The sequence below is a fragment of the Pollachius pollachius genome (genome assembly GCF_949987615.1).
Source record: "Pollachius pollachius genome assembly, chromosome: 3".
NCBI lineage: Eukaryota > Metazoa > Chordata > Actinopteri > Gadiformes > Gadidae > Pollachius > Pollachius pollachius.
In genome coordinates, this window is record NC_136936.1 from 10,021,548 (window position 1) to 10,036,770 (window position 15,223).

At 45.9% G+C, this 15,223-nt stretch overlaps 1 protein-coding gene across 2 annotated transcripts in view; it reads left to right on the forward strand.

Annotated features, from left to right (window-relative positions):
* The first annotated feature begins 641 nt into the window (after positions 1-641).
* yap1 (Yes1 associated transcriptional regulator) overlaps positions 642-15,223 on the forward strand; it is a 26,108-nt gene continuing 11,526 nt past the window's right edge. The window contains exons 1-4 of one of the 2 annotated variants that reach the window (XM_079732993.1): positions 642-758; positions 4,104-4,295; positions 5,334-5,569; positions 15,214-15,223. The exon at positions 15,214-15,223 is cut by the window's right edge and continues 109 nt beyond it. In XM_079732993.1, the coding sequence (XP_079589119.1) occupies positions 753-758; positions 4,104-4,295; positions 5,334-5,569; positions 15,214-15,223 (444 nt within the window). In that variant the 5' untranslated portion in view covers positions 642-752. Of the gene's footprint in view, positions 759-3,663; positions 4,296-5,333; positions 5,570-15,213 lie in introns of those variants that run through there. The other variant, XM_079732992.1, reaches the window with a different exon arrangement.

Below are 15,223 nucleotides of genomic sequence, written 5' to 3' on the forward strand. Positions count from 1 at the left end.
CACAGGCGGGAATCACATTTTAACCCGGTTTAAAAGAGAATCGATGCAATGCAAAAAAGATCTATAAAAACACTACAAAGCCATGGCCAAGGTTAAGAATAGGCAGTGTGCAACCATACTTTTCCTAAAAAGCTGTGGCACAAAAAGTTTTGAGTCCAAGTCTTGAACAAAATGTAATCAAAAGAATAGTAAAATAGTTTTGTTTATTCTTCTACGGAACCAGATCAAGAAGCAGTAACCTGATTTACTTGATTCTCTTTCTGGTCCTCCTGCACAAGAGGAAGGAATACAGAAAATAAAGAGGGAGTGTGTGTTTGTATGTGTGGGTGGTTGTGTACAGTTGTGTGTGTTAATGCGTGGGTGTGTGTATATGTATGTGAGAAATGATGTGTGCATGCATGGGTGAGCGTATATGTATGTGCGTTTATATAAATGTTTGTGTGTTCATCTGTGTTTATGCACAGTTGTGTGTGTGTGTGTGTGTGTATGTGTTAGCGCGTGAGTATATATGTGCGTGTGTGTGTTTGACCTGTGTTTCCCAAGAATAGAAAGCAGGGCTCATGTGAAGCTCCTGTTAAATGCGCTCCTCCACCGGGCTTTACCTGGGAGGGGCTGGGACCCAGGAGGATGAGGGGGGGGAATTAGGGAGGAGAGTCACTGCGACCCACCCTCCCCCTGGCGTGCCTGGGTCTGCCCTGCCGACCGCCTGCCAGGACCTGTCCCAGGAGGAGCTGGAGGAGGAGGAGGTGGTGATGAAGGTGAGGTAAGAGTTGAAGGAGGAGGTGGTGGATGACTTATGAGGTGGAGGTAGAGGAGAAGGAGGAGGATCTCTTTACACTGTCAGAAGTACAACATGACATTTCTGTGTAACTACAGGTTTTGAGGGATGGGCGGTTGTGTGTGTGGGGGGGCGGGGGGGGATGACAAGCTGCAGCGGGGGTAGGGTAGGCCAGGTAGGTTTGGGTTGGGGGTGTGTAGCCTGTGCATATTTTAGGGATGCTGTAAGACGCCCGTGCACTCCTGTCTGCATGTAGTATCAGCGGCCACTTGCACAACATTTAAAGTCATGGCTTAAAGTCATTCACTTCAACCAGACCTGAATGTCTCACTTAAACCCCACTTACGGTTCTTTGATCCCAAGAGCAGTTGAGACATGGAACGACCATGTACTTTTATAAAACACTATAGATTTGACAGTAAACATATGATGATAATTTTTATGATGTACCACTTTCGGCTTATTGTGTTTCTTGCATTAGTTCTGTCGAACTTACAGATCATAACCATACAGGACATCTAGCCGGGATCAGAAGGCTCCAATAGAGTTACCTTGGAGAGCGGACATGCATTTAAAATAAATCAATAAGCAGACTCTTTCATCCAAAGTGACCTACAACAGAGGCTGAGCACAATCAAAGTGTACAATACAAATTTGAGCATAGCTACAAGACAATCCTGTAGAAGGAGGATTCTCCGCAAATCAAGAGTAGCAGAGAACACAGTAAGTAGAAATATTGGCATTCATTGGTATAATAGTTACATTAGACATTGAACATTTCAACATAGTGCGTTCTACATTGCACCGTATTCTCCATTACTAGATAACACAAGCCAATGAGAGTATTCAGAAGATCCATCAAAGGTCCACTGATTTCTCAGGTTCTCTCTTTTAGCTGACATCCCTGAAGGCTTTATAAATATTTCAATTGCATCACCATGTCAAATTAGCAGGAGCACAGTGGCAAGAGTGCAAATGCAGTTGAGATCCCTTAGAGGATTACATGGATAGATAGATAAATCATTCAATATACAGATAGATTGCTTGATTAAATAGTTGATTTAATTAGGCGATAGTTGATCATAAAAATGATAAATATATTTGAATTAATTGCATAGGTATTTTTGAAAACATCAAATGTTTTCCCCTTTAATTTTGTTTAACGACTGTATCAGACTGCAGGGGGCGATCACAACTCCGACCACCATCTAGAACTGATCTGTCCGTTCATGTTTAGTTTGGTGTCAGATTAAATATGATCAACACAGCGCAGCCACATCATGTTTTGTGTTTCGTTAAATCGGCCAATCTTAGTTATTCGGCGTGCAATGAAACACAGCGAGGAAAAGTCGATTCAACAAGTGTGTGTGTGTGTGTGTGTGTGTGTGTGTGTGTGTGTGTGTGTGTGTGTGTGTTTGTGTGTGTGTGTGTGTGTGTGTGTGTGTGTGTGTGTGTGTGTGTGTGTTTGCGTGTGTGTATGTTTTTTTCAACCGTTGGAAAGACGACGCCGTTGTCCCATGCCCGGGATTCCCCCTCTCTCGCCTGCAGGGTGGGTGGTCTGGTCTGGGGGCGCTGCTGTTGCACATCTATTTAATGCGTCCGAGTGCATTACAATGATCTGAAAATGACTACTTTCCAAGGGACAATGGGCATTTATTTGCTGCATGGGTGCATGCAATGTTTGGCCCTTTTTTCGGTTTCCAACGGAAGTGAATGCGGATTAAAAACTTTGGGCCCATGGCGTTGTTTACTTCTCAATGCTGGCATGATGTTATAAAAGGCATTGCTCATGAATAACATACATATAAGTTTGATGACCACACTATTCAATAGCATGTGATAGGCCTACCTATATTTTAGCGTTGCTTTGGGTTACTACTTATTTGTATGCATCTTTGTGCTTGCATAACCTATAAATAACGTTGAAGAAAAAAAATATAGCCAATGTTTGCGCGTGTGTGGTGTGTGTGTGTGTGTGTGTGTGTGTGTGTGTGTGTGTGTGTGTGTGTGTGTGTGTGTGTGTGTGTGTGTGTGTGTGTGTGTGATTGACAGAACAAAGTTGAACTGCAAGTGTTAGATCTGTCGTCGTGGCTTTACAGTCGGCGGGGTCTCATTGGAGATCGATGATCATTCATTCGCACAATATATGGGAAAAGAGCTGAAACAGAGCCCTATATCCGCTGAAAGTAGATCTTGACAAAATGATTTTTGAATGGAACGAGGGGCCTCATTTGCATAACAATTGTGGGAACTGCATGGATCTACTTTTCATCAACACTGTACAAAATTGAATTACAAGAAGCACATGTGAAACATTTTATGTGGTTGTGGTTTAAGACTTCCATAAACAAATTAAATAAGATTAATTAAAAAATAAATTAAAATGTAATAAATAAATATAAAACTGGTGCCATATAAAACTGGGTCACGGTTGTTGTAGTAGCCTTAACGTTAGTAGTTAGGTGCATTCGTATTAAAGAACGTTTTTCGTGATGAACATCGTTTATAGAGAAAATGCATGTACAAAAAAAGTTACAAATAAATACAATAAAAAACACCTTGTTACATGACACTGACATAAAGGGAAATTGTATATTTCTGGAGTTTGATTGTTATTACATGATGATAAGGATGATGATTAAGATCAACATTAGCGACCCATTGGCAACATACATAAGTAACAATAAGCTATTTTAGCCCGGAAAAAGCCTTAGTATGACTGGGTGATATTAATAAGTAGACAATGAATTAATTGGGTCCCTGAGTCCATTTGGCCATTATGGGACGTCCGGGAAGACTGTACCTTTAAAGCCTCTAAGCCACGCCCCTACAGCGGTGACTCATAAACTTTGACGTCCTGCCCAAAGTTTAGACTCAAACAAAACTTTGCGATTAGTGAGTGGCAGTGATTTGCGTTCGCTTATCATGTATCTTATTTAGACACAGTCAATAACAGTCTAAAGTTGGAATCAAACAACTGCTGGGATTATTTTATTTGGCATTTTATATGTATTTTTTCCAAGTGTATGAAGGTATGAGTTAGGAGCGGTTATGCGCTTTGTGGCGTTTTTAATTATGCGCTCGAAAAACAACAGGAAAGCGTATTCTGTCGCTGAACACTTTGACTAGCAAATAGTTTGATCAAACTAAGAAAAAAACGAAAAGAAACCAGCCTTTTCCGGTTTTTTTAAAGATGACATGGAATAACTTTTAGCCGACCGATCGCTCCTAAGCTTTTCCCTTTTCCCTATTCTGGTAAAGTTTGGATTGGTTTGAAGTTTTTCTCCACAACTTTTACCCCATTCTCGCCCGAATGATGGACCAGGGTCAGCACAACCCGCCCGCCGGCCACCAGATCGTCCACGTCCGGGGGGACTCCGAGACCGACCTGGAGGCGCTCTTCAACGCCGTGATGAACCCGAAAAACACGATCCTACCCCCCTCTGTCCCCATGAGGATGAGGAAACTACCAGACTCCTTCTTCAAACCGCCTGAACCCAAGTCCCACTCTAGACAAGTAAGACCACCCCGTCTGTCCCCCTTTCTCCCTCTCTTTGAAATAACATGGGCCCACACATCTTAATTTAGTTATTAACTATAACCAACAAGTCAACTAGAGGTGCAAATGCATTCAAGTGCAATTGGTAGGATAAAACCTCTCTGGTTGTTAAAACCTCTGGTTTAAGCCTAGGCCTTGACACACTTCACTTTATAAGCGCGAGAAAAGTAGCCTGTAGAATTTAACTGACAAATATCCGTTTTCAAAATTAATTAAAAGTTTGTGAGTAGGCCTAATTGTCAAACTTTTGGGTTTCGTTACGTGTGTGAGCTTGATGTTATGCAAATAACATAATTACAAAACAGTGATCCATTAAAAGCCCATTTGTTTACAACTTTTGTGGACGTTTTTTGTAAGTTCAAGTGAGTTTATCGAGTGCGACTCCCGAACGATGTTTTTGTTTTTTTTATACTGAAAACAATCGTTTATGCGACATCATAGGATGCCAGCATTATTCGTCCTATTTACCCCCACCCCTCCTTCTCTCCTCTTTTTCGTCTGTGATCCTTGTAAAGTTTGGTCGAATTGCGCATGCGCTCTTCACCGCGGCCCAGACTTTTGGGAGTGGGGGCCCCTGTACTCACTTCAATTCATCAGTGTTTCTTTTGCGTAAAATTAATCCCATCTAATATATGTAAGTATTAAAAATGTATAAAATATATATAAATATCGAATATATCTGTATACAAATTGTATGAAATATAAAAAAAAACGATTTATATATTTATATAAGCATATAAAAAAAATCAATAGCATAGAATAAACTTTATTCATCCCAGATCGGAATTTTCAGAACAGTAAACAAAGCTCTCAATAGCTACTCTGCAATTAAACCACGGAGACAACATTTAAAGTGACTCAAAGCACAACAAAAGGTCGTACTGCCCAGTTAACGTGCTTAACCCTCCCTGTAGACGAGAATCTCAAGCAAACTATTTATCCTATCTCTAATCTGCTCACCCCCGCCCACCTCCCACCCACCCACCCTAACCCCAGGCCAGCACCGACGGAGGCACCGCAGGGGCCCTGACTCCACACCACGTCCGGGCCCACTCGTCCCCGGCCTCCCTGCAGCTGGGGGCCGTAACTCCGGGGGCCCTGTCTGTCCTGGGCCCCCCAGGTACCTCTCCACAGCACCACCGCCAGTCCTCGTACGAGATCCCCGATGACGTGCCCCTGCCCCCGGGATGGGAGATGGCCAAGACCGCCTCGGGACAGAGATACTTCCTCAAGTGAGTTTGCTAAAAAGCATCTTTAATCAAATAAGAAACAAAAATGATGAAAAAAAATAACACTTTAAGCGCTTTTACTTTGAAAGAAAATACAAAAACGCTTTTATTTTGAAACATCCCTTTAACATATACACTTTTCCAATCGTTTAAAACATACTGGTCGAGGTTGGCGAGACTCAGAAGGGAAAGTTTCCGTTGTGAAACGGTGGGTTATTAAATTTGGTGGCGTGGAGAAGGAGAGGAGCACTGAGCTTGCTGCTCCTCGCTGCTCCTTCTCTAGAGCTCAGATTTCAGTCCAAACAAAGGAGCACTGTAGCAGTCCCAGCCGCCGCCGAACTCACTGCTCTGCTAAACTCATCTCCGAAGTAGTCTGTCTGTCCACCTCCACCACCACCAACAGCCAAAAGTACAACTTTGCGTTTTTTCCGGAGACTGTAGTTGCAAATGAAGGTCGTATTTTCATGTACAGAATTTTTTGTCACAGACTAGTGCCAGCATGTGAAGCGGGATGTTGCTTTGTTTTTATGTTTATTGACAGTTCAACATTTGTTATGCTAATTTATTACCATCTTTAAATAATATTCCTGTGTTGCCTGGAGGTCAACAGTTCTCTGTGTCCTCAAAATAAGATCAACGTACACCCAAACATTGAGAGATAGAGATGGATCTGAAGAACTCCTAAAGACAATATTTATCCTTGGGCAAGATAGAAAATGTCAGTTGTCAGCCCAAATATGAGCCTTTATAGACAATGGGTTCTTGGCAACCCCCCCAAAAGAATATAACTTATAAAGAAATTGGCTCAAATAAAGGCAAGGCTTTGCAAACCAGATGTTTGCAGGTCCCACATCTGGGGAACATCTGGTGTGTTATTAAGGGAGGTCTTCTTGAGATGGTACAAAGGTTGGACTGGGGAGGGAGGGCTGGTGGTGTATTGACCACCCCTCTACAACCACCCTCGCCCGCCCCACACACACTGTGGGGGTGGGGGTGGTCAGGAGAAGAAGTAGCTCACATTTCACTCAGGTGACCGCCGCCGCTGTCAGGCTTCGTACCGATCGTTCACCCTCGGAGGAGCCGAGGAGAGGAGGCTGTAAGATGGAAAAGCAGAAGCTGATCTCTCTTTCTCACTGTTGATTGCCCCTGTTTCTCTCTCTGTCACTTTCTCACTGTTAGTCCGTCGTTTTTCTGTGAATCTCACTTTCCCGCTCCTTTCTCTCGCTTCCTCTTTTGGATTCTCTCTGTCTTTCTCAGCTTATGTCTCTTTCTATCTTTCTGTCTCTGTCTGTCTTCCCTCTCTATATCGGTCTCTCCCTCTATGTCTCTCTCTCTCACGGTTGTTTGGTTGAATATGAGTCATGAGCCCTGATTTTTGGCAGCGAGGGGATAAAGGGGTGGAGGAGGGGTGGGGTTGTTGAGGTGGTGAATGGAGGGTGGTGGTGGGGGACTGGGGGAGGGGGGGTTGAATGGTGGGGTGAGGGGGTGAATATAGGGGTGAGTCAGAGTGGCGCTGCGGAGCTGACGTGGCCCGAGCGCGAGGTTCCGTTCTGGGGACGGGGCTGAATAGGGGCCATGACGGCACCGTGGCCCTCCCTTTGTGTTGCTGGACTTTAAATGGCAGCCATGTGGAGATGACTAGAGTAGAGGCTGGGGAAGTGGGCTGGGCTGGGTTGGGGGGGGGGGGCTTGGGGGGAGCCCTGCCTTTGTCCCGGCACAGAAACAGTGATCTTTATTCACACTGCAGGTCTGTTGAGACTCATGTGAGCCCTCCAAAAATAGACAAATGGCTGCCATGGGAGTTTTAAGATGGTGGTAGTGGTGGGGGTGGGAAAGGGGGGCTCGGGGTGTTTAGATGTGTTCATGGCGTACTTCAGCGGCTGGTGTGTTTCGAGACAGACGCGGGGGAACTCTAGCAGGAACTGGAGTGGTTTTTGGGTGTTTTTGATGCTGTGGCTGTGTCATGATCTTTGGATCCTGAGCTTAGGGGGAATCGTCTATTTTCTTCTCCTGAATGAAGAAAGGGGGGGGGGGGGGGGGTAATGTTCCGCCTCAGGCTCTCAGGTTACCCTCAGCCAGTTTCATAAAACAAGGAAAAGGAGAAGAAGTAGAAGTAGAAGAAGAAGAAAGAGTTGGGAGGGAAAAAAAGCAGGGAGAAGTTTGGGAGAAGGTCAACATAGTCTGGGTGCTGGGCTATCCCTGCTGCTTGTCTTCCCGTAACTCTGGTCCCTGTATCTGGGGGTGGGGGGGGTGAAGAGATAGGAGGACGTGGGTCACCCCTGCCTGGGACTGAGAACTAGAGGGTTGGGGGAAGGGCTCTCTAGAGCTGGGTCATACACTAATGGTGGTTTCTAATTTAGACACACCAGTGGAGCAGGAGGGGCGAGGGGGGGGGGGGTAATCAGTGTTTCCGGGGGCTTATTAAATGGAGCTTTGAATGAAGCTTGTCTCTGTGGGAAGTCGGTCCCAAGCAGAGAGCAGGCTTCTAGAGGGGTGAGAAGGCTCCATGTGACCTCGGGGGCCAGGTAGCACTGCTTCATTAGACAACCCATTGTGCTCTCTAAATGGGGGTTTGCTTTTAACTCCTCTTTGGGGATGAGTCTGTTGTTGTTGCTGGTAGTCTTTTTGCGACAACAAATGCTACACTATTTTCTCTTGCCGTATTATTTGTTTACAGTGTTGGTTATGTTGAAAGTGGTTATAATATGTCGTAACTGAAATATGAAAGACTTATTTTCTTCTTATTGCGTCAATATTCACAGTAAAAGAATATATTTAGAAATATATTGATATTTAATGTGTTGATATCTGTTTGGCTGTCACTGTTGATAGGTTGATTTAGTCTTATTGGTTTGCGCTTTGCTAGTCTTTGCCAAACTATGCTAGTTTTTACTAGACCGGGCAAAACTTTTGCTAGGCAAGGCTAGTTTGTGCAAGGCTAATGTAGTTTACGCCATGCAACTTTGCGCATGGGCGGCTGATGTTCTTTGTGCTTTGCTAGTTTGTGCTAGGCTAATCTAGCTTGTTCTCCAATAGTTGCTGTGCTTTGCTGTGGTCCCAGATAGTCTTGGTCGACACTAATCTTTTCCTTCAGGGTGGGAGGGGGGGGGGAGGACTTTGTCCTCCTCATTCAACAGATGTTCAGGAAGTGGTGTAAGTGTATACTCCAAAGCACTAGTCACACTGTTTACTAGCGTAGCCTATTTCTGCATCCATAGGATAGCAGTAGCCTAAATCCAATGGATGCAGAGCTTGTGGGAGAATAAAGCTCTATAAACTACAATGCCATTGTCTTTGTATCTGAAGTCCATTAACTTAATCTTGCATTGTGTGTTCCATTTCAACCCGATTCAAACTTTGTTTCCCCAACCCGCCAATAAACTGCACAACAATTCAGTCCTGTAGCTACGTTATAACGAAACCACCATCACTTTGTAATTACAGTGTATTCGAGTCCTCATCTAGTCTGGCAATTAAGCTTCGAACCACACATCGGAAATTAGAGTTGCTAAATATGCTAACTAGGTTTTTATCTGAAGCTGTTTCGAATTGAGGGACCTCACAAATGGTACTGCAGCCCCCCACCACCACCACCACCACCACCACCACCACCACCACTCATTTGGAGAAACTTTGTGTTTGTCAAACTTCTGGTTTATTGACCACACACACACACACACACACACACACACACACACATACAGACACACACACACACACACACATAGGCCCCTTCCTGTTCAGCTCAGTACACAAATGGGAGTGTGAGAAAGCTGGTGTTTACCGAAGCCCTGGTGTGACACCTTCTCCAGACTTCAATAGCTCCACTGTCACTGAGGGCATCTTCACAGAGGGCCTCTATCTGGTCCTCATCGGCCCCCCACTCACCGCCACCCCACAGTTGCTACACACACAAGCCAGGCTAACTGCAGTCAGATAACGGAGATGACACATTGCTTTGTTTCGTTGTCTCCTGTATAGACATATTTCTAATCTAATCTATCTATAATCGATATCTAAAAAAAGAAAGTAAACATTGTATTCTGGGGGCGTGGCATTTGTGAACACGCTTTATTTTAGCACTAGGACACCTTGATTGCTATATAGACAGCTCACCCTAATATTCATCCACCATAAAGTAATGTATTATCTGAGGTGGACAGATAGATTGGTTGGGATCCACCTAACATAAAGTTTCACCTTGCATTGACCCGACCCTAACACTTAGCTCAGGGGCACGTTGTTGGGCCAAATGGCTGTTGGGCTCAAACACAACTCTTTTATAGCTGTTGTTTTAAACCACTTGGTCAGCCTGTTGAGTTCTGCATTTGTTTAACTAGTGTGTGCGTGCATGGGGGTGTGTGTTGAGCAACTGAACAACCGTAAATAAACTGTCTTGAACGGCTGAATCACGGCTGAATCACTGGCCTGCTTGGTAATGATGAAGATAAGGGCCAATGAGAGGGAGAGAGAAGGGGAAAGAGAAGGCGAGAATGAGCACCAGTTCAAAGGCTAGGTCCTAAATCCACAGCCGGGGTCACAGAGGTGCAGCCGCCCAACCGGAAAACCCCGATAGGGCAGGGCGGAGGCCTCATCATCATTGTCATCTTCCCAATCATCGTCATCGTTACTTCGGAGCTGTGACGAGATCTGTTCTTCCTCCTGGAAACTCCGCCCACTTTTATCGTGGTCCCTGGCCGGGGAACCTTTCTCTCTGACGCAATGTCTGTCCGTCTGTCTGTCTCTCTCGCTCTCTCTCTCGCTCTCTCTCTCTCTTTCTCTCTCTCTCTCTGCAAAACAGCGTTTCTGTCCCTCTCACACACAACATTTGACCCCTGTATTTATAATGGTCTGGGGAATGTTGCGCTCAGTCTGAGTTTAACAACCAACCAGCTTTGAGCTGGTTCCTTTTGTTAGTTCTGTACGACCAGGACCTCTTGGAAGTGGTGCTCAATGCGCCGTTTTACACCACACAGGCATGGACATTGCTTTCATCCTTAGAAAAACAAAAGCCTTCTCGTGGCGGGAAAGTCATTGTGGTTCCATGACCCGAGGCTCTCGTGTTTACGTCTCTCGGCAGCAACAACAACAACAGCATCAGCTGGCTTCAATTTATCATGTGTAGAGTCTAAGATACACACTCCACATTTCAGACCAACTCAGATTCAACATTATTTGTGCTTTACTGCCGCCACTCGCACATAACTCCTGAATTCTCATGAAATCAGCGCCTGGAACCCGCAGCTCAGGCAGAACTAATTAACTCAGATAAGCCGTCTGTCTGTCTGTCTGTCTGTCTCTCAAGAAGAACCTCGCCTTGCCACATCAGTTTCAGTAACCCTAGTGACATCAGGCCTAGCCTCTATGTGAAGACTCCACCCCCATGACCCCTTTGCACATGTGGCGTTATAAATAACACTGCCACAATAAACAGCACCTTGATAATTGGGCCATCACTCAGAGAGACGTGGAGTGGCTGGTGGATCGAGTCCCCTCACAAGCCACAGTAATGACAGCTTGGGGGAGAATTCTGCAAGGCAAGCTGCAGGCTCCGTGCCTCCAGCTCAGTCAGGGGGGATCGCAATCTATCTTGTCACCCAGGAACGACAACTCCCTCACCAAGCTGCTTTTAGTCCCCTCCTCCCCTCTTAAGAAAACGTTTTTGTTTTTTTTGACCCATTCAAAGTGTGTGTTGTGCTTTTGATAATTTCTGTCAAGTCGCTTTTGTTTAAAAAGTTCCCCTATAACTATGACCAGGCGAGAATTTGTATTTGTGATCATTAACGTTTTAACAGAGAAATCAAATGGAGAGTTTGGGTTTTGGGTCAAATTGAGTCTTCATTCCTAATTCCCACAAAGCCACACATTCCCATTTGTTTTTTGACTGTCACTATTGTGCTGCCGTACAAAAATACTGGTCTTGGCTATATTTGAAAAACTTTTCAGTTAACCATATATTTTTGTCATGGCCCACCCTTTGACTCAGCCCAGCCCTAATGGCCAAAGCGAAATAACATACAGATATGTTACCATAACCAAGAAACCACAACAAGCTGGAACCAGTTTGGTCTGTCTGTCTTTCCCTAGGGGTGATTAGATGGGGGTGTGAGGGTGGGGTGGGGTAGGGTAGGGTAGAGGGCCGTGGGTGGTAGGTCTGGCTATCCTGCGGAGGTTTTGTGCTTTTTATCAGCAGGACATGTAAACACAAACACAGAGAGCGTAGGGCGGGGCTGTGCCCAGGGGTCATGTAGGAACTTGCTCCGTTCACACACACACTTTAAGGCAGGAATAATCGGTTGATGTGTCTGTGTGGGACTTCGGCAACCTCATAGCCGTATGAGTTGATGGGCTATCCTGCTGCTGACAGAGGCCTCTCTTTGTTTCACTGCCAAAGAAGAAGAAGATTTGAGTGCTGTTTTTTGTTTTTTTTACAAAACCATCTTTTATCCCAATTATATCTAGGAACAGGATTCATCAATGGGTTGGGCTTTTTTTTTTAATCTTCAGATTAAAATCTTGTAAACGGTAGCAGTTGGTTCATCACAACTACTCTTGCTCGTGGCCAGGGGAAGAAAAAGGCTGAGGGAACCTAGCACGGCTAGGCGCCAAGTCATTAGCTAGTAGTAAGCTAGCTGTTCTTTAACCGGCTTTCTCTCTCCATGTAATAATCTGATTAGTGAAACTAAGGCTATTTTTTAAGGATCTGCCTGGGTAATCACTAGACTTACCCTTAAACCCGCCGCTGACCGTTTTATGTTATGTACGGGGAAAAAACGTGCCAGGTTCTGACTTTCTCGGGAAACCGGTCACTTTTCAGGGAAACTACCGTGGCCGTTGCCATGGTTGCGGGGCCATGTTTGAGGTTGGTGTAGCGCAGTAATGTGGCGGTAGACTTTTGAAGACGGTGAATGGATTATGTTTTAGTCTTTAAAACTGGCTGATGAATCACCGGCCGTTGGTCACTCATTTACCACTCCTCGTCGACCGGTCACCCAGCGATCCACGACGACTGCGAACACATAGGGAGGCTCTGTGGGGGAGAGGCTGAGGCACCTGGTGTTTTATCTCTGCTCTGGTGATAGTCGCACACACAGCCAGCCTTGTGCTTCCCCCGCTCCACCATTGTTCAACTCCAGCCTTTTTTGTTTTGTAACTTTTATCTTTTCTCTGTGTTACTGATATTATTATTATAGTTTGGTTGGGGGGGGGGGAGTCAGGGAGTTTCGGTATTTGCCGTAGCAGAGTCGGGGTTGTTGGTGAGAATGTGGCTAGTGTTGTGTTGTGGTTCCGACTGCGGGCACACTGCTCCAATAGGAATCATCTTCGAGTCCTGGAGCACCAATCGAAACGGGTCAGGGTCTAGCAGGACAACCCCCCCCCCCCCCCCATTGTAAATGGGATGGTTTCCTGAGTTGGAAGAGCTAAAAAGGGGGTGGAGTTCCGGGGAGTGTAACAGGACCTCAGCAACTCCAACAGCCAATGGGGTCGCCCGGGACTGTTTCCGTAGCTCTGTTGTTTCCTCTCTCTCCCTCTTTTCTCTCCCCTCCCCCCCCCGTGACCTGTCTCATGGGGCCCCTCTGCAGTGAGCAGTTACAGCTTGGTGTGTGTGTGTGTGTGTGTGTGGTTGTGCGTGAGAGAATAGGCTAGTTGGGTGTGTGTGTGGGGATTCAGGGGGGGGGGGGGGGGGGGGACTTCTTTGATTAGTAAAGCATAAACAAGAGGCTTCAAAATGGACTTGTGTGTGTGTGGGTGGGTGTGGGTGTGTGTGGGTGTGTTTGGGGTGTGTGTGTGTGTGTGTGGTAAGGGGGAGAGTGCTGAGTCAGTCTGTCTCTGTCTCTGGGAGAGCGAGCAGACAAACAGCCTGGGATTACCACAGTGGCCCTGCAACCTCTGGGTCTCTGTCTGTCTGTCTCTTTCTCAGTCGCTCTCGCGCTCTGTCTCTCTCTCCATCTCTCGCTGTCTCTCACTCTCCCCCCTCTCTCTCTCTCTCTCTCTCTCTTTCTCTCTCTCTCTCTGTCTCTCTGTCTGTCTCTCTCTCTGTCTCTCACTGGCTCTCACTGTCCCTTTCTCGGTCTCTCTCTCTGTCTCTCTCTCTCTCTGTCTCTCTCTCTCTCTCTCTCTCTCTCTCTCTCTCTCTCTCTCTCTCTCTCTCTCTCCAGCTGTTCTGGAATGTTTCGTAAGAGTGAAATTATTATTTTCTGTATTTTCATTTGATGCACAAATCAGAAAGGAGCGGTGCCGTACTGCGCGGTTGAAACGCCCCCCCCCCCCATTAGCGCACGGTGTGCGGTGTCATTTGCATTAAAGACGACGGAGGTCCCTTTAAACGGGGGGGAGGGGGGGAGAGATCGGGGGTTGGGGGGCTGAATGGCGTGGATTGGGAGGTCGTAGCTCAGACGGGCCCTTTGTCCAGCAGGTGAAAGCTTTGTAAATGTGGCGCCGGATTGTTGAAGCCTCTCGCACTCCAAAGTGTCCAGGCCGCTTCCAGGAAAAAGCTGAGGGGGACCCCCTGCCTCGAGCCCCTGGATTGACCCCCTCCCAAACCCCCCCAGCCCAGCCCCGCCCTACCCTAACCCTCCCCTCCTCAATAGAGTGGTAGAGAGACACAGAGACAGAGAGAGGGAGAGAGACTTTCCTGTATTAGCCTTCCGTCTTGATCAAGCAACAAGAACCAACAAAGCACTAATTATCAATGCCTTCAGAGAGAGCTACACAATGCTTTGGTCACAACCCTCCCACCCTCCCTCTCTCTCTCTCCCACCCACCCACTCCTCCTCTCTCCCAGCAACCCCTCCTCCTCCTTCCCAGTCAAGACAAGACGTAATTAGATGGGCGAAACTGTGTCTGAAGTTGTTCAAACTTTCTTTTAAGGAATTTGTTTTTCTTTCCTTTTTGGATGGGTCATTGATATGTCTCTCATGGGATAAATGTAGAAAAAGTAGGGGCAAAAACAGCAAAGCGTTGATTGTTTGCTAAAAAGTTTTAGTCATTATTGACGTTTTTAATGGGTTGACGTTCCGGGTCACTGGTTTCTGGTGATGAATGTCCTCGGCAACAAAGAGCTGGGCGGCCATCCACTGTTTTCAATGACACTTCCTCCACCACCTTCTGAACATTAAACCTTCTTACCCGTGTTATTAAGGGGAAAGGTATGGAAATTCTACCATTATACTTCTTTTTTTACATGTATATCGTTTTTTGTCCTTTTGTCAAGCCGGTCGAACGAACGTCTTAGCTTACTGGCTACATCTGCCAGTACGGGTCAGTTGAGGTTAGGATGGGTTAAGTTAGAAGACTTAGAAGATTAAGAAGATGGCACAAAGCCATAATTGAGCCAATTGGTGGTCACGGTGGTTAACCCTAAAAGCCTGAGTCAATGAATGACCATTTACTACTATTTAGTATTTTTATAAGCAGATGCTTTTATCCATTTGGATTTGAAGTGAATTCAGACTAAAAGCATCTCAAGGCATCTTGATCAGGGACGCTGACGCAGGACATTGGAGGGTGTCGACCCATGACTGTCACCGCTGGGAGTCGAGCACACTAACTGAAGTGGAGTGATATAAGGCTTCTGCAATTCTAGCTGTGATCCAACTCATTCTTGTCTTCTCAATGTGGTCTCGCGTGGTGTTGTTGTCTTGCAGTCACCTGGAC